This window comes from Rhineura floridana, chromosome 5 (assembly GCF_030035675.1).
Source record: "Rhineura floridana isolate rRhiFlo1 chromosome 5, rRhiFlo1.hap2, whole genome shotgun sequence".
NCBI lineage: Eukaryota > Metazoa > Chordata > Lepidosauria > Squamata > Rhineuridae > Rhineura > Rhineura floridana.
Window position 1 is genome coordinate 102137811 of NC_084484.1, and position 19649 is coordinate 102157459.

General features: G+C 41.6%; 2 protein-coding genes and 1 long non-coding RNA gene across 10 annotated transcripts in view; 2 read left to right on the plus strand and 1 right to left on the minus strand.

The window, feature by feature from the left end:
• On the plus strand, positions 1-5523 carry DNAJC28 (DnaJ heat shock protein family (Hsp40) member C28). 4 transcript variants are annotated; one of them, XM_061627757.1, is made up of 2 exons: positions 1-20; positions 4139-5523. In XM_061627757.1, exon 2 carries the CDS (start codon positions 4257-4259, stop codon positions 5391-5393), a length of 1137 nt encoding a protein of 378 aa, XP_061483741.1. In that variant the 5' UTR covers positions 1-20; positions 4139-4256; the 3' UTR covers positions 5394-5523. The 4 variants fall into 4 exon arrangements, with proteins under 4 accessions (XP_061483741.1, XP_061483739.1, XP_061483742.1 ...); XM_061627755.1 differs by having other exon boundaries at positions 18-100; XM_061627758.1 differs by lacking the exon at positions 1-20 and adding an exon at positions 50-100 and having other exon boundaries at positions 4211-5523.
• LOC133385204 (uncharacterized) lies at positions 4990-9437 on the minus strand. 2 transcript variants are annotated; one of them, XR_009762813.1, is made up of 4 exons: positions 9289-9437; positions 6861-6981; positions 5703-5827; positions 4990-5298 (listed from the first exon to the last, which is right to left on the minus strand). It is a non-coding gene; the product is annotated as an uncharacterized LOC133385204 (long non-coding RNA). The 2 variants fall into 2 exon arrangements; XR_009762814.1 differs by lacking the exon at positions 9289-9437 and adding an exon at positions 8083-8473.
• Positions 8437-19649, plus strand: part of TMEM50B (transmembrane protein 50B) — a 22137-nt gene continuing 10924 nt past the window's right edge. The window contains exons 1-4 of one of the 4 annotated variants that reach the window (XM_061627762.1): positions 8437-8637; positions 13915-14078; positions 16276-16388; positions 17219-17286. In XM_061627762.1, the coding sequence (XP_061483746.1) occupies positions 13980-14078; positions 16276-16388; positions 17219-17286 (280 nt within the window). In that variant the 5' untranslated portion in view covers positions 8437-8637; positions 13915-13979. The other 3 variants (XM_061627759.1, XM_061627761.1, XM_061627760.1) reach the window with 3 other exon arrangements.

Here is a 19649-nt window from a genome sequence, read left to right on the forward strand (position 1 = left end):
TCCTAAGCGGCACGACAGGCGTAATGAACCTTAGTCTAGGGCAGTGGGGGGTGGGGTTGTCTGTCTGGACAGTCTCTAAGAGAAGGTCGTTCATTAAAGGGTAAAATGATAAATATATAAAATATACAGCGGGCGTGAGAGGGAGGTGAAAAGAGGAGGTGGGTCAAGGCGCGTGGAGGGCTTTGCTTGATGTCCAGGTGAAATGAGTGAAAGCGGCCAGGTTCTGTTGACTCATACGATGAATTTCAGAACGGAAGGGTTGTTATTGGCTTCAGTGGAAAGTGCCACTCAGGGTGGAATCCAGACTGCTATTTCACTCTTTCAAAGGAAAAGGAAACAATATCCCCCCCCCCCCCGGTAGCCTGTAATTGTTGGGAAAGGCTTTTTAAGTAGCATTTTCTGACGTAGTTGTGTGTGTCTCATATTTGAAGAATTTCAGGCCATAATCCTGTATCTACTTTAGAATAAGTCCCACTGAAAATGAACTGCCTTTCTAAATAGATATGTATAGTATTGCCTTGTATGCTTAAATGACATGTTTGAAAGAGAATTGAAGCCAAAATCATAACTATGACAAATCAGACTAGACAAATCTAATCTGTCTTTAGACTTTTAACTTAGTTCTAATGATGGAGTAGTTATCACCTGAAGCAAATTTTGTTTGCCTTGTACATATTTCATAGGTTTATGAAAACTTAATTTTTTCAGAAATGTGATTTGATTTAGGTAACTCTTTACTATATACCAGGGTTAAAAAGGGGAGAAAACTAAGACATCACCTAACTAAAGTCTTAGTTGATTGATATTAATCATATGTGGTGGTATCCAATTTTAGTCATACTCAGAGTAGACCCCTTGAAATCAATGGACATGTCCATTTATTTCATTAGGGCTCTTCTAAATCTGAATTAGGTGGCTATCACGTATGAGTTTTAGTTGATTAATCAATAAGATGTATGTATGAGGGAAAAACAATCATTGTAAAACAAAGGATACTGTTTTTAGATTATGGTATACACATCCAGCAGTGGACATCAGTACAGGAATCGTCTGTATCTTGTATATTGTAAAAGCAACAAAGGCTGGTGGCACCTTCAAGACTAACAGATTTATTATGGCTTATGGCATAAGCTTTTATGGACTTACCATCCACTTCATCATAAACTGTTATCCTGAGTTACAGATATATAGTGTGGGATAACTGTTCATGCACCTGGTAAAGTGCACTTTTGTCCACAGTGCCATAATACCTTTGTTAGTCAGGCCCCATCTGTACTATACATTTAAAGCAGTATCATACCACTTTAATCAGTCATGGCTTCCCTCCAAAAAACCTGGGAACTGTAGCTTTTAAAGGGTGCTCAGAGTTGTTAGAAGACCCTATTGCCCTCACAGAGCTACAGTCTCCAGAGTTCCCTAAGAAGAGGGATTGAGTGTTAAACAACTCTGGGAATTGTTGCTGAGCAAAAAGCATTGTAGTTCCAGTGCTTTCATTGGTGAAAGCTCACTGGCACCCTCTGGTCTAAAGAGCTAGAACTTGCTCTATGGGCTTTTTGTTCAGTATGCTTCTGGCTCACTACTACAAGCGAAGGATATCTGTAATGTTAAACTTAAGAACATAAGAACATAAGAAGAGCCTGCTCGATCAGGCCAGTGGCCCATCTAGTCCAGCATCCTGTTCTCACAGTGGCCTACCAGGTGCCTGGGGGAAGCCCGCAAGCAGGACCTGAGTGCAAGAACACTCTCCCCTCCTGAAGCTTCCGGCAACTGGTTTTCAGAAGCATGCTGCCTCTGACTAGGGTGGCACAGCACAGCCATCATGGCTAGTAGCCATTGATAGCCCTGTCCTCCATGAATTTGTCTAATCTTTTAAAGCCATCCAAGCTGGTGGCCATTACTTTATATATACTTCATCATGGAAATATAACACATTCTAAAGATGTGTTGTCATGCAGTTTTCCCCACAGTTATATAGTTGTAAGTAGTATTCTCTCATAAATCTGTAAATTGCTTCCTATTGGTTTTCTTATGAAAACCAAGATTCAGTATGATGTGTGGTTGAGACATGTGAAGTAATAATAAAGAGGAGAGCATAACTGAACATGTAATAAATGCCATTGTCTCACTGCTCTGTAACTGTGACCAGTCCTTTGCATCTGGGTTCATTAGGAAGGACATCCAAGTAAAAGATATGAATTGCAGGACAGCTTAAGTTCTAGCACCTTTAACTTTAGAGATTAAGCACCACAAATTATATAACATACAGAACTAATTATGTCTATTTAAATTAATCCAAATGCACCTAGAAGTTCCTCAATTGACTTAATCCTTTTACTTTTATATCTTACTCTCCAAGGGGGGGGGCAAAGAACCTATAAACCAGGGAAAGGGCACCTGTAACCCTCCAGATATTGCTTGATCTCAGCTCACATCAGCCCTAGTCCAATGCTCAGGGATGATGGGCACTGGACAACAACACCTGGAGGACTGCAAGTTTCCAATGCTTGCTATAAGCTAAGGCAGGATTTAAAAGGGTTAATATAAGGAATCACTCACATTTCACCTATTGTAACTAACAAGAGTGGTTTAATTAATGCATTGACTACTCACCTTACCTAGTCATTATTTATATTTGAACTTTGATGGGAATTTTCATTTCTCCACAGTCAAAAAAAAGCTTTTGGAAGAGTTCAGTGATCTCAAGGCATGCGGAATAACCTTGTTTCTTTTAGAAGAATGGAAGATAAAATGCTAGTTGCTTTTTGGTTAAGACTATTTCACAATTTCCCTCTACATCGGGGTGGGGAACCTCCAACTCATGGGCCAGACTTGGCTTGCCAGGCTGTTTTGAGGAAGCCACACCCACCTGCCCTACACCTAATGTCATACAGGGTAAGGGCAGGGCTTCATAGGAACAATTAGGAGCTTAAAGTGGGCTCATGATTGTTCCTTTGCTGGAGCAAGGTGCACTCCCAATTGCCCATCAGCTGATGGATGGTAGGAGCACAGCTTGCTCAAGGAGGGGAAAGCGATTAAATGGAAACCGCTTCTCCCTTCTAGTACTGCTCTTTGAACAGTAGAGATTACCCTTCACTTCCTCTTTCCACCTCCAACATTGGGGATTGAAAGAAGCATGAGGATATTCACATGACCTGTCAATCATGTGATGTCATAATGATTGCATGTATTTGACAGGTGGTTGCCCCGCCCACCTGTAAAGTTGGCACACAGGGTGGGGCCAGATAAAGACAAAAAGGTCCCCCACCTCTGCCGTACATTAATGAATGGTAGAGATTGCATGTGGAATAACACAATTCCTCCTTTAATTTCATGGCTGGGCTTAAGGTTAGTTGTCCTAATTGAGTACATGCTTGTTTAGCTGATAATTCACTGGGAGGTTTAGTCAGTGAAATTTTATGGTGTCTGCATGCAAGTAGATTCTATCCTTACAAATTAATAAACATTCATTGTTGGGAAGAAAGCACATCTGAAATATAGAATACAAGTGACACCTTCAACAAAAAGTTGCTATGTATGCTCATATCCTAGCTGAAGTGCTCCTGTTCAGGGTTCCTGCCAGCCAGCCGTGTCCCACTCCCAGATATTGTAAGCTGTAATAAGCTCAAGCAGGGCATTCTACTCTGTTCCCTCAGTTTTTTTCTTTTTCAACTGATAGTTTTATGTGGCTACTGAGCATTCTCAGTCTTCACTGGCCTGTTATTTTGGGCAGTTGCCTCTAAGATCTTTTTGGGGATACTTAATGCAAATCTTGGGGTTCTGCTGAGCATGCTGCTACCTCCCTCTTATTTCTCAGTAGTCCTGTTTTGGCTCAATTTCTATCCACACTCACCACTTGAGTTTGTTATTAGAGGAAATGATTCCTGTTATACCAACCCACAACAGACCAGAGTCAACATGGCTTCAGTATTCAGATTCCATTGATGTTGTGGAAGTTCCAAACATGGCTATAAAGTGTAATACACAAAGATTTGCAGAGAAATCCTTTGCATATTTACCCAGAAGTAAACCTCACTGTGTTTCATGGGGCTTGTTTCTGGGTAAGTGTACATAGGATTGCAGCCTTGGCTCCGAATTAAGTATATGCATCTCTTTATTTCTGTTTCCTAATATCTCACAGAACAGAGCCCAATAACGATAATAGAGAATTTAACAAGTATGATTCATTGAAACTCCACTTGGACTTGTTCAGATTTACAATTAGGTGATGGTTTACACAACAGCTGCATTGAAGAGCTATGAAGTGGCATTGTCTGGTGATGCTCAGAAAAATACAGTGTTGTACCTGGATATGTTCAGCATTGGTTCCAAAGAAAGACAAAACAGTTCTGCATCACTTTATCTATCACCGTAGACTGCTGTCAGATCACAGGCCTAAAAACATTAAAGACTGTTATAAGCTGCTTAACCTTCCGGAAGGCTGTTCACTGGATGATGTAAGAAATTCTTATCGAGATCTTGCCAAGCAGTATCACCCAGATAGTGGATCGGTTACAGCAGATTCTGCAACTTTTGTGCAAATTGAAGAAGCATATAGAGTTGTGCTTAGCTATGTGGCCAAGAAAATGAAATCCATTGAAAAGGATGAGGAGGACGAGAAAGATAAATTCAAATCTAAAACACCACAACACAGACAGTATTTAAGTTTTGAAGGTATTGGTTTTGGTACTCCAAGTCAAAGAGAAAGACAGTATATGCAATTTAGGGTTGATCGGGCTTCTGAACAGGTCATGGAATACCGAAAGCAAAAAATGGAGAACCAGCTTGGAATGAGTGATGCTTTGTTAGCAAAAGATGTTAGGCAAAGTAAGAAGGCAAAAATCACTCAAGCAATTGAACGATTGGTTGAAGACCTCATTCAGGAATCTATGGCAAAAGGAGACTTTGACAACCTTAGTGGTAAAGGAAAGCCATTGCAAAAATTTTCATACTGTCCACATATTGATCCTATGACTCACAACCTGAACCGGATTCTGATAGACAATGGATACCAACCAGAATGGATTCTCATGCAGAAAGAAATACGAGAAACAATTGAAAAACTAAGAAAGGATATGGTTGCTTCTAGAAATAAACTGGGAGAGCCAATGACACCACAAAAAGAGAAACAATGGAAGGAGGTTTGTGAACAGTTTATAATAAACATCAAAGTCCTAAACAAAAGAATTAATGACTTCAACTTGGTTGTTCCTATTCTCAGCAGGCAGATGGTACACTTTAATGCTGGCAAAGAAATTGCTCGTGCACAGGAGAGCTACAAAATCCAGATGGAAAAAAAGGCTGGAAAGGAGGCAAAGAAAACAGAACATGAAAGTAACAGAACATCTGACATTAAAGCCAGTTTTTTTAAATGGATGAATCTTATTTTGAAATAAGATTAAGCTGATAATCATTTGGTTTAGCTATTACACATACGTTAAGATTCATATCACTTCCAGGAGACATTACGTTTTTCTGTTTATTGTAATAGTGTTGTGGAAGTATAGGAACAAATAAACACATTTCTACCAGCAACTTTGTATTTGTTGACATTTCTTTGGCTTTGTGTGTGTTGAATTAATTTTTAGATAAAAAGAATGTTTGATTACATTTACAAATTAGGAAATTAAAAAATTAAAGGAAGAACATATTAGTTTTTGATCTTGAAACAAAAAATTAAAAAATGAGATTCCTTCCCTACTTACTTTCATAAGAGATGGAGACTGAGGACATAAAAACATCAGCTCTTCTGGAATTCTCCACCTGATGCAACTGCTTCACATTATTTTAAGGTTCCTGCTTTTTCCACATCTGTTGCTTTCAGCTGTAGCTTGAGAATGAGTGAACACCTAGCCTCAATATTTTTAAAATGTATGTTTCCACACTTCATTGATTGCAATTGTTTTCTTTTAATGCTTTTCTAGCACTAGCCATTTGCAGTGATTGCCCCATTCTCATATTAAGGAAAGGGTTGCACTAGCCTTGCCAGAGAATTTCTCACTGCTTCAAAATGAATCATAGAATAGTAGAGTTGGAAGGGGCCTATAAGGCCATCAAGTCCAACCCCCTGCTCAATGCAGGAATCCAAATCAAAGCTGAGTATGCAGCTTCCAAAGTAATAAAAAACTATAAACAGTTACTCCAGAGCAGCACCACTGAATTCAGTGGGACTGAGTCAATATGCATAGGAGTGAGTTGTATATCTGTTGAGCAGAATATTCAAAATGATGCAAGAGACAGACTTGTGACACCATTTTGATGACAGATGCACCATTGAATAGTCATCCCAGGACAATTAAACCCAGGGAGACACCATGGTTATAATTTCTGGGGCTAGAAATCACTCTTTTTGGAAATATAGGTTGCCATTTATTGGTGGTTAATAGCGATTCCTCACTATGCTGGAGTGACATTTCCTAGCTTGTCCAGTGATGGTGCTTAATCATCCTGTGGCTGAAGAAGCCTGTAGCCATGGTATTCAGTTATGCAAAACAGCATGTTTGTGTGTGGTTTGGATAGTATGTGTGTGGTTTGGATAGGTCTATTTTCATGCCTTAGTAACCAGCATAACAGCTGGTATAGCACAGTGGGGAGGAGAACCTGGCTGGGAGTCCAGAGTCTGTGAGTTCAAATCCCCACTGGGTGTCAAGGGCCAGCTAAAGATCACCCCCACAGTGAGTGGCTCAGGGGTTACGTGCTCTGCCACCTGTGCAGCTGTGGGCAAGCTGCATAGTCCCAAGGAGCCCAGTTGCCACCCAGTTGCGGACACAGAAGGGGCTGGCTTGTGCAGCTGTGGCAAGCTGAGCAGGCCCTAGCCAGCAGGGGAGGACTAGCATCCCCCCGCCCCCCCCAATACCGCTTACCAAGAAAACCCTATTCATAGGGTAGCCGTAAGTTGGGATTGACTTGAAGGCAATCCATTTCCATTTTCAGTAACCAGCACACCTCAAAGAACAAAATCAATGGCAGCCATGCTTAACATTCCTAGAAATAAAGGGAGAACAGAGGTAAAGGAAAAAATCAGTGCAGATTACAACTGACATGCTGGCTGGGGCTGATGGGAGTTGTAATATAAACCGTCAGGAGAGCATCAGGTTGGGGAAGGATGTAAAGTATAGAACAGAGATGGGGAATTTGTGGCCTTCCACACGTTATTTATGAAATGTCTATCCCACATTTCCTCCCAAAGGAGTCTGGCAGAAAACAACAAATCAGCAAAGCAATTCAATTAAAAAAATAAAATAAATACAATGTGTAAAAGCATTTAAGAACAAAATGCAGCTGTTCCCCTCAACCCCAGCCATCATGGTCAATGGCCAAGGATGAGGGGAGCTGGAGTCCAAAAAATCTGAAGGGCCACAGGTTCTCCACCCCTGGTTTAGAGGGAATCAAAAATTACTATCACTATCACTGTGGATATCATCATTTAAAGTTTGTGTAAAAGAAGTAGTATCAGTGGATATGGGAAAGCATTCTGTAACTTAGAATCAGAGTTTGAAGGTGCCTCAGTGGTCATGGAGTCCAACCCCTTATATACTATTTATTCTGTTAACTTTTTACACCACTTTTCTGACTGTGTAGGAATCTTTAAGGTACATCAAATGTTTATCTGTATTACTCTCCCAATTATCTGCAGCAAACTGTGAAGCAGTTGGAGATATAGCAGAAAATAGGGCAATGCAAAAAACAGAAGTTGGAAAAAAGACTGGTCAAACCACTGGGCAAAATTAAAGGACAATATATTACTATTTGGAGGGGGCAGAAACAGATATGGCAATACTGTAAATGGAAATGCCATTTGAATAACAAGGGATAGGGCTAAATCTAACAAGTCTGAACCTGCAAAACTGATCCTTAAGGGAAATGCAACCTCATATAAAAGAAGCTGAACACCATAATAACAAAAGGCCCGCTAGATCAGGCCAAAGGCCCATCTAATCTAGCAACCTATTCTCACAGTGACCAACCAGATGCCTCTGGGAAGCCTGCAAGCAGGACATGAATGCAATAGCACCCGTCCCTCCTGCAATTTCCACTTAAAATGGAACTTAGAAGCATACTGCTTGCAACAGTGGTAGAACATACTCCTTGTCGCTATTAGCCATTGATAGCCTTATCCTCCATGAGATTGTCTGATCCATCCAAGCTGGTGACCATCACTGCCTCTTTCTAGGAAAGAATTCCATAGTTTATGCACTGTGTGAAGAAGTACTTTCTTTTGTTTGTTCTGACTCTGCCAACGTTCAGTTTTACTGAATATTCCTGGTGAGAAAAACTTTGGAGTACATGCCGGCTGTCTCTGGTTAAAAGCCTGGGCGAGCCTATACCCCGCGTCTCCTTGCACCGCACCCGGAAACCGCAGGCGGCGGAACTGTTCACTCAGCACCTGCCCTCGCGGAGGAGTTATTGCTACAGGTCGAGGGTGGGGTGAGACCACTCCAGAGCCTTTTCGCGACTCCTGTCGCCTTGCAAACTAAGCCTGCGCGGCGCTGCCGCCCAATCACCACGCTGCCTATCAAGCATTGTGATGCGAAGCGCTGAATGCCGATTGGCTGAAGTCTCTGTCACTTCTCACCAAGCCTCCTGCTAGCTGAGGAATCCGGGTTACGGCCGCGGATGGAGCGGAGAAGATTGTTCCAGGTGAGGGGTCTTGAGGTGGTGGGCGGACGAGACTTTCCTTTCCCCTATTTCTGAGTGTTATGGCGGGCGGATAAATATTTTCTCGTGCATCACCTCCCTCGCGGGGAATTGTGAGGCGGTTCTCACAGGGTGGGCGCTGGCCTCGAGAATGGCCCCGTCCGCTGTTACGCCTTGTGGGATACAATCCCCCCTTTTTTTCCTTCTGGCACTTACGAAGCCAACGGCTGCTTCTCCACTTTTAAGTTCTGGAGCGACCGGGGAGGTGTTGTTGTGGCAGAGAGTCTAGCGCTCTGCTGCGCGTTGATTGACCTTATTAATGTCAAGGGAGAAAGATAAAGGGTAGGCAGCCGAAAAGTTTCTTGCGGTCTAATCGGTGGTGCCGTCAGTGCAGGACTTTAGGGTAGGAGTCCAGGGCTCCGCTCAGCAAAATGAGTAGGAGGGGCCCCAAACGCAGCAGGACTGGCGTACCACATTGGGAAGGGAAGGGAAGAAATATGCATAACTATCTATAGGGGGAGGGGGCTGAGGCCATTGTCCAGAGAGGCTAAAATTATTTCACTGCACCTGCACACTGAGCCTATTATCTGTCCTAAACACACGCGGGCATCTAATTCCCCAGCCGACTACGTGTAAGGCGGGCTTTACACTCACCTTTTAGTTTCGCTCTCCAAGCAAGGGGATTACCGGTATGTATGGAACCGTTTCTGGCCTCTTGCTCACACGTTTGCATATGTGGCATATTTTTTAAAAAATAAAAATAAAATTGAAGTGGTTCGTGAGAATAGTTGGGAATGCAATCTCCACCCACGGGTGCATCTACAGAGCCTTCAAAGTAAATTACACACGCAACTCCCCTGTACATTATCTTTAAATCTCCTGAAACCGGTTCCACTTGTGGGACCATGCTCGGAGACAGTGACTAAAGCTTTGTTGGCTGCTTAGGAAGGGCAGTGTATCACAAGCAGCAGAGTTCTGCTTATTTGCTAGAAGCTGGAGTTGGCTGGACAAGGCTGAGTTTGAAAGGCAAACTTCCTTTTGGGCAGTAGTATCCATCTGCAGTAATGTAAAAGTTTGCACCTTTAAACAGCTTAGGTTTAAGGACATATACCTTCTATTTCGTGTATTTTTAAAGCAGCCAAAAATAAATAAAAACATGGAAGTAAAAATTTGGAAGTGTACAGATTAGCTAATGATTAATACATGCATATCAATAAGATGTTGCATTTTGACTTCCAGCTGAACATGTGAACTGTTTCCATTGAAAAAATGTTTTCAATTGTATGAACATTTCAACACTTTAATCCAGTCGATTTCACTGGGAAAGTTATGCTTAAAGCAGTTTTAATGGCCCTTATTTGCCTCCACTTGAATTCTCTAAGGCTTGCAGCCCAGTAGTGGAAATGTTTAGTTAGAAAATAGGTCCCTAATTGATACTTTATGTTATGTTACTTCTTGAAATAATAATAAAAAAAATTAAAAAGAAAATAGGTCCCTAAAAGTTCAGAATGGTTTACTCCCAGGTAAACATGCATAGAATTGTAACTTTAAATTGCATACATTTGTTTTGATCATGCATTTTGTTTGTGGTATCTGATCTTCAATGGCTATTTCATACCATTAGTTGATGTTCTAATTGCTGAAAGATGAACATGTATGTGTGAGCTTGCCTTAAGTAAATTTGTGAGAACGTTTTACTGAGTGCATTAGATTAGAGATGAACAGATGCTGACAGTTATCTTCATGATGAGGTGTTGACAAGTAATTTGCATCCCCCTGTTTTTAGTAAAGTGTGTGTCGAGGAGAATCTGGATAACTATTCCACAGAATTTGGCTCTCTTAGAATGTTGGACTACAACCTGGGAGACCAGGGTTCGAATCCCCACACAGCCATGAAGCTCACTGGGTAACCTTGGGCCAGTCACTGCCTCTCAGCCTCAGAGGAAGGCAATGGTAAACCCACTCTGAATACCGCTTACCATGAAAACCCTGTTCGTAGGGTCGTCATAAGTTGGAATCGACTTGAAGGCAGTTCATCATCATCATCTAACTGGCTTTTGAAGTGTATATTCAGTATCATTTCATATGGAGTAATTAGCTTTATGATAATTTCACCACTCATTTGTAGCCTCACTCAGGAAGTCTACAGTAAATTTACTGTTTCAGTTCACAGAGATCAGTGGAATGTGTCTTTCATTCTTGATAATGACTTTAGCACAAAGGTTGAAGTGCAGTGCATACAACTATAGTATAAGGCTTGGCTGTATGTGTCAGTTCTTGCAGTATAATTAACTGCCACAATCCTTCCATTTTTGATATTGAAGGGCTAAAAGAAATGGATGCATATATGCATGTAAGAATATATGATTCCACAAGAGAGGCACATTATAACCTTATTCAGGTATTCTCCCTCATGTGATTATAGTCATAGGCAATGGTGGGTTGAGCTTCTTAGCTCTGTTGCGTTCTCGTAGCCCAGTCTGTGTGCCTCTTTCTTGATGTAAGGATAACTTATATAGTTGGGAGCCTACACACTTATAGCAGATTCCCTACTGGAGAAGTTGCCCTTCCAACATAGGAGAGGTGCATGGACTGAGCAATGTAGACACGACATAGGGGCCAGGGACTGGACCCTGTTCTCTCAGGGTTCTATATCATATGGAGAAACTACACAACTGGCTCTTCGCTGTAGAAGTTATCCTTATGTGATAGGAGACATTATCCTCACGTGAGAAGTATGTGGACTGGGTAACAAAGACATAATCGAAGGAGATGGAGACAGGCAGTGCACATATACCACACTCTTCCCCTTTGCGTAACTGCAATTGTGTGATCAGGAACACTTGCATATGTAGTTCCACATGCACAGGCAGACACCTCACAGTGTGTACAGGATTTCTGTATATTTGACTATGTGAACTGGCCCGTGGATCTAATGCATATTTTGTGTTCGAAAAAACACATACACCCCAATCTGGGCAGACTAGCTGACAACACTGTGGAGTGGTTTTACCTCTTCTCCCATCTCCCCTTTGCCTCTGTGGTTTGATTCACTTCGTATCTGTTGTGGACCATCATTGTGCTTCTGTTCCTGGTTTTAACATTGGCCTGGAGTATGAGGGCCAGTCTGTAAGGGGCTTTCCTCTGTAGATGATCCTGTTTCAAGCCCTGAAGGCTAGGTTTGATGAGTCTTCTAATTGTTTCCTGTAATTGGAACCCCTCCCCTCAACATTTATAATGAAATGTGTTGTTTGGTGGCATCTTACAGTTCTTTGTAGGTAGAAACCAGCAAGATAGAAGTCTGCTTTGAATCCTGTGTTAGCTGAGATCCCTCAGTGAGAAATATTTCATGAATGTTGCTGGCTTGAAGCAACGCTGTTAGGTAGAACAAGAGTAATTTTGATTTGAATGCTGCTGGGTTTAAGATGTGATGTTCAAAGTATGAGGCTATATTGCTTATAAACTAGAAATCTGTTCTGCTCCACCCTAGACAAAAAGAGTTGTTGTTTGTGGTTATTTGTCCATGTGATGTTCCTATATTAATGTATATATGGTAAGTGTTGTTGTTTTAGAAGATACATAGTAAGTGGAGTGAAAGAGGAGGGGGAGTGACTGGGCAGTAGAATGCGAGATGATTGGCTGAGTGTTTAAAATGGCTGAATGTATAAAAGGAAGAGTGAGAGTCGAATCTGGGGGGGAGAAGAGAAAGAGTGGATTGCTTGGTGGGGTTTGAGAGAGTTGTTTGCCAGGAGAGAGTGAAGAAGGAGGGGGGTGGAGTTCAGATTAGTATTGAGTAAAACCATATGCTTATGTGCCTTAAGAAGAAATCTTGTTAATCTTGTTAGCTTTGTTATCTGTAATAAATATTTAATTTGGTTTACCAAAGGCCTGATCCTTGGCTGGGGTTTCACAGACCAGAAGGGAGGGTAAGGTAATGACCAAGGCTGAAGGGGAACTGTAACAAATGGTGGCAGCGGTGAAGAGAATAACAATACCAGTATTCAGAGTCTCTGGGAATACTAGTATTGGGACGTTACTGGTGGTTGCCTAGCAGGGGGATCTGTTGAGATCTGTGCTAGAGCGGATAGGTAAACCATAAGAGAGTGCGGTCCGGACTGGTGGAGTCCCTGGTGGTGCCTAGAGACAGGCAGTAACCACGAGCAGGTAGGAACCTGACAGGGAGAGCCAGGGAAGGACGCCTCACAGTCCACAACAGCATTGTGGTTGCTGGCCAACTAGGACATATTTTCAGAGCATTTCAATTTCCTTGTGTTGCATCCTCTTAGACCAGAGAACACATTGTAGGACTTCCTTATAATCCTATTTTTGTTTTGTCTGCCTCTTTCTAAAACTATATGTTGTTTTTTGAAGATACAAGTGTTGCAGCAGGCAAAATCTAGAAGAAGAGGGGGGACCTTTTTTTTAAAAAAAACCAGTGCTTTTTAAATCAAATCAAAATCAAATCGACTTAAAAAGGTATCCCTGCTTAATTTGGCTGTAGTTTAATTTTGTAAAAAACAGAAACAACTAGTACTTACAAAAAGTTTAGATGATGAGCATCATCTTTTAATATATCAATGAAATGTTGTAGCCCTAAGGCTCATGAATAATTTACAAATGAAGAAAGAACAGAGAAATTAAGATTGCTTGCTGCAGGCTGACTAGAAGGCCATTTTGCCAGGACTTGGATTGAAATGCAGGTTTCCAGTGCCTTTCTGATTCCATGTGACACTGAGTCTCTTACAGTGTAAGCCTGTCCATTAGTAAGCCCCACTGTGTTCACTGGAGCTTACTTACAGGTAAGTGTGCATAGTCTGTGCATTTCTGATACAATTTTTTTTAAGTGAAGTGATGCTCTTAATATAACTGCAGGATGTAATAGCTCAGCCTTAAATATCTCTTTATTGTCCCGCTTTTATGTGTTGGTGGCATGATGCAGCAACTCCTAAGATAAAATTGTGAGACTTGCTGTTTTATTTTATGTTCCTGTTCCTCAACATTTCTCAGAGCTAGTGTTAGCTGAGCAGGATCTGTGAGCCTGGAAGTCCCTAGCTGAGATTTTCTGGGGAGCCTTGCACAAGTCGCTCTCGCTCTCGCTCACTCGCACTGTTCTCAACATTTCAACTTAAAGCTTTATGTTCCTAAAAAAATATAAGGATCACAAATCTAACCTGCAATTCATGTAGTTGCAAGATCCTTTTGAACCTGATCCAGAACATAGCATGAACATAACCCCATTGACCTTTTGGTTTGTTCTCTCTCCCCCCCCCTTTTGTTTAGGACTTGGGAGTTTATGAGAATCTAATGTAAATACACAGGCAAAGAAGGCAAATTAAACTTGAAAAATGGCAGGCTTCCTAGATAATTTCCGATGGCCTGAGTGTGAGTGTATTGATTGGAGTGAAAGAAGAAATACAGTTGCTTCTGTGGTAGCTGGGATCTTGGTAAGTCTTGAGACAAATGCAATATGCCAACTAGTCTGTTAGTTAGGAGGGGAATACATTAATTTCTTTTCCTTATTTAAAGTCCTTATAATGTCTGGCAAGCATCCTGTTCTTGAAGCATCTTTTTGAATAATTGAATCACCAAGTTGGCAAAATATGCCACAAATATTGCATCTGTAATCGTTCGTAGGTAGATGATGATTTGCACTCTGATGTTGTAAGAATCATTTCACATAGGTATGTATGCCAGTCCATAAACTGATGTCAGAATTTTTAAAATTATTTGATGGTAAAATTTTCAGCTCTCATTTACAGTATATGTTTGTTCAGTTGTTTAGTTTTTACTGAAAGCCAACTTGTGAGGCTTTGTCCTAAATCACAGGTGGGCAGCCCATGAGCCACATATGGCCATTAACTGCTCTCTGTGAAACCTGCCAAGTCTAAGAGAGCCCCACCCACCTCTCCATGATGATCAGCCATCAACACTGTGGCAAAGAAAATAGAGTTGTTTCCACATTAGTATCAGCATTGGGACAACAATCTTCTGCACATTAGGAGTGGGGGCCGGGGGCTTAAATCTCACCCACCCCCAGCATTCCGAATAGAACCCAGGAATATTTCCTGCTTGATGGCTGATTGGCTGGGCAACAGAGGGGGGAGGGTCTGTGTGTGAGGTATATATTGAATGAGTGTGTTTTAAGCATGTGCATATTTATGGCCCCACTCGCTGCTAGTGCTGGCCCATGCCTGCCACCAGCTACAGTCACTGGTATGAGGCCCCTGTGCAACCCAACACTGCATGTGTCCGTTTGGTGCAAGAAGCTTGCCCATCCCTGCCCTAAGAAATAGAAATAATTGAAGTATTATGCATTCATATATTTGAGCTTTGGGCAACACTAAGTCTCTTCCACTGCAATTCTATACATGTTCTCTCAAAAGTTATTCTCACTGCATTCAGTGCAAACCAGGTAAGTATGCATGGCCTTAGGCTCTAAGTAAGTCCCATTAAACTGAGTGGAATTTCTGAAAAAAAAGTTTCATTGAACTCCCTGGGACTTCTGTAAAACATGCTTGGAATTGCACTGTTAATTGGCTGTCTCATGAAAATGTATTTCAGTGTACATCCATTTTGCATTTTAGGCACATTTCCCAACCAACACAACCATGTCTCTTTGAGAAGAGCCACAACACTTAGTAGGTTGGCCAGAGCAAGGATGTCAGTGACCTTATCTTGCCAGAAAATGCTGAGTTTACCATACAGCTGGAGTACTGAGAACACAAATTTGTTAGATCAGCACATTTGCATTGATGGTTGCTTTGGCATTAATTCAGGCATGCTTTGTGAATGTTTTGGTGGCTTCTTTCCTGATGAATGTTTAATTTTTCTTCTCAAGTTCAGTCACTAAATTCAGGTAGCATAATTTATTATTATCAAGAAAGTACTGTTTAGGATTTTGAAAGGCTAGTCTGATACAACTTATTCCTTGGATGTGGTTTTCATAATGTTGATTAGCACAAATATGGAGCGCATTTCAAAAAGACATATGAACAAGCACATTTTTTTTAAAAAATGTATGTTTGTGTATTTGCATATTGTTTATATGGTAAGAAGGTATAATTGTGTGTTGTTTTAATATTGCCTTTATTGCATATTATGGTGTGTGTGTGTGTGTGTGTTTTATGGAAAAGTAATCTAAAAATTCAAAAAGCACTAGCATTAGTTTATTGTATTTGTCCTTTACTACAGAGGGACACTATTTTCATATCTGTCATGGAGCCAACTGTACAATCTTATGCAGTTAAAAGCCAATACCAAAGTATGACACTACCTAATGAGAGGGCTGGGAGGCCTTCCTTTCCAAGACCCATTTCACTAGCTATAAATCTGTTTATTTCTACTGTACTGTGGCCTTCATATTGAGCTCATCCATGACAGGTAGATTTGATGGCATGGTTTGTAGGCCATCTTCTTCACATAAATACTTTAGTGGTAGCTTCTAATCTTTGTGGCTGGGAAGGAAATGATATCCTAGCTTCTACAATGCATTTTGTTGGGGGGGGAATGTTCAGTAAAGTTTCTGTTCATTCGAGTGGATAGCCAGGAGCCACAAGCTAATGGAGAGGAGGAAGGGGAGAAGCAGCATAGATGGCCATTCTATAGATTTCTGTCATGGTTTAATAATCACCTGTTCTACAGTTTTTTACAGGTTGGTGGATAATGATAGATGCAGCAGTAGTTTACCCTAAGCCAGAACAAATGAACCACGCATTCCATACTTGTGGAGTGTTTTCCACGCTAGCTTTTTTCATGTAAGTACATATAAAGGTAGTTCCATCTGAGAACCACCACATGAGCAGTTGTTTGTCTCAGGCTGCAATCCAGTACATGTCTACTCAGAGGTAAGCTCCTTTGGGTTCAATGGGACTTACTCCCAGGTAAGTGTGTACTGGACTGCAGCCTCAAATGGCAAAGAGAGTAAACAAAAGAATCCCTTCCTCCATCTTTGTTTTCTATTTTGCTCTTTTGTACTAACACCATTTCTCATCCTTTAACGTTCATGAAGCATACATGCAGAGCTCACTGTTTCTTCTGTTTTGTGGGATGCGGATATATGGGGCTTTCTTTTAAAAAACAAAGGTTTTCCTGCGGACTTAAAAGTATTTCTCACCACCTTCAGAGACCCAATTCTTCCATATCCTTCCATTTCTTTTTCCACTCTGTATATCCTCATACTAGCCATCCACTCTACTAGAGGACACATTGAGGACACATTGAGTAGAGTGATCGCCACCTTTTACGTTTTTGGTATTGTAGTACAACTCACTAGTCACTGTCACTGGTAACATTAGAGAAGAGATTTTAACGACTATAGTTGATTACTAAACAAAAATGCCAACTCTAGTATCTGAGAGCACTGAATCTACTAATTCTGTTTTCAAATACTGGTTACTGGCATTTTGGCTTTATTATCTGTTCAAGTTTACCATCTGTGGAATCAAAGGGAAGAATACCAGAAAAGAATTTACTTGTAATCTGGAGAGGGTTTATCTTTTGGATCCAAAATAGTGAAGCTGCTGCCCTTTAGATTGCATGTAGGAGTCTTAAAATGTAATTTGAAAATATTCTTTTTGTGTTGCAGGATAAATGCAGTATCAAATGCTCAGGTGAGAGGAGACAGCTATGGTGATGGATGTTTAGGAAGAACAGGTGAGGGCACTCTTATTCACGCAAACAAATTCACACTTGAATCCTTACCTCAAAATCTGCTATGCAAGCAGAGAATGAAGCATATCAAAACTGGCTGTCCCAGCATATGCCATAAAGCAAGATATTAGGCAGGTGCTGCAGTTGGCGATGGTGCAGGGATCCCTTCATGATCCTGACGTGTTTAAAAGCATTATTAGTAATGATTTCTACTACTGGCTAGAATTTTAAATGGGAAGATTTCAGAACAAATGAGGGATAAAAATATATGGGAGAATTCTAGAACCCTCCTTGGTTTAACACACTCTTTTTTTGCCCTTTTCCATGGAATTCAGATACATGAGACACTTATTATTTTATCTTCATAGCAAACACAGTAAGTAGATTAAACTGAGGGAAAATGATATTCTCAAAAGTTATCAGTTGAACTATGGACTCAAGCTTCGTTTGTCCACGTATAAATAGGTTTCCATTAAATCACTTTGTATTAACATTGCCAGTGTTATTTGTTCATACCGCCTATCTCATTGAACTTACAAGACAAAAAGAACAGACTGAGGCATATCTCCCTGGCAAAATATTCCCAGTTGTCTTGCAACATGTATCTTATTTTCCTGGATTTTGTCATGGATCTATGATTTAGCACTTGAAAGTAGGCTCTCCTTTGCAGATGGGCTCTTTGCGTTGCACTGTGGCATATTGTGATGATGAATGCAAGTCTTGTTTAGTTTAGTTTAGTTTCTAGATTATTTATATACCACGTTTTGGCCAAAAGGCCCCCAATATTAAACATATTACAACATATTACCAAAAAAAAATTACATAAGAAATAACTAGTAAAAATATACAGTAAAAATACAATGCAACAAGAACAATGCTGGATCCATTTCAATCGGGCTTCAGGTCTGGACATGGGACTGAAACAGCCTTGGTCGCCTTGGTAGATGATATGAGGAGGGCGTGGGATAGGGACGAATGCACCTTCCTTGTCCTCCTTGATCTCTCAGCAGCTTTCAATACCGTTGACCACGTTATCCTCCTGGACCGCCTGAAGAGGTTAGGCATGGGGGGCACTGTATTGCAGTGATTCCATTCCTTCCTCTCCGGTAGGTACCAAAGAGTGGCATTGGAGGATGAGGTCTCGGATCCTTGGCCTCTCACTTGTGGGGTGCCACAGGGTTCCATCCTCTCCCCGATGCTGTTCAACATCTATATAAAGCCGCTGGGACAATCATCAGGAGATTTGGGCTGCAATGTCATCAGTATGCGGATGACACGCAGCTCTATCTCTCATTTAAATCTTCACCAAGGTTGGCTGTAGAAACCCTGTCCAAGTGCCTGGAGTCGGTGAGTGGCTGGATGGGAAGGAATAAGCTGAAGCTGAACCCTGACAAAACCGAGGTTCTGTTTGTGGGAGACAAGGGAAGGCTGGGGGATGTGGACCTGGTGCTCAATGGGGTACAATTGCCCCTGAAAGACCAGGTCCGCAGCCTGGGGGTCATTCTTGACTCCCAGCTGTCCATGGAGGCTCAAGTCTCGGCTGTGAGCCGGGCGGCACTGTATCAACTCCATCTGATACGGAGGCTGCTCCCCTACCTTCCCAACCATCTGCTCCCACCAGTGGTAAATGCCCTGGTCACCTCTCGCCTAGACTACTGTAATGCGCTCTACGTGGGGTTACCCTTGAAAACGGTCCGGAAGCTGCAACTGGTACAGAATGCGGCGGCTCGTCTGATTAAAGGCAGCCGCCGGCAAGATCACATCACTCCAGTGCTGAAGGAGGTGCACTGGCTACCGGTTGTTTACCGGGCCCAATTCAAGGTGTTGATTTTGACCTTTAAAACCCTATACGGTTTTAGCCCAGTCTATCTGAAGGAGCGCCTCCAGTATCGTCAGGGATGCCGCTCAACAAGATCAGCCTCAGAAGACCTTCTCTCGATCCCACCGGTTAAAACAGCTAGACTGGTGAGGACTAGAGAGAGGGCTTTTTCAATAGTGGCCCCCACCCTGTGGAACTCTCTACCAAATGATCTCCGGCATGCCCCTTCTACGATGAGCTTCCGCCGGGCCTTGAAGACCTGGCTGTTCAGGCAGGCTTTTGAGGTGGGTTAGGTTTTACTGTTATGGTTTTAAATTTTAACGTTTTAATGTATTGTTTTTTATCTTGTACGTTGCCCAGTGTGGCTGGACAACCAGCCAGATGGGCGACTAATAAATTTAATAAATAAATAAATAAATAAAAAAGAATGCAACAAGAACAAAGTAAAAACAAATTTGCAACAAAAACCATGTTTTCTTTGTTTTCAAATGATGCACACAGTTACCACAGCAGACTTGGTCTTAGAAGAAACATTCCTTCTTTGTTC

Excerpts from the sequence above, each read along its gene's own strand:
- DNAJC28 (XM_061627757.1), top strand. The coding sequence starts at position 4,257 with ATGAAGTGGCATTGTCTGGTGATGCTCAGAAAAATACAGTGTTGTACC.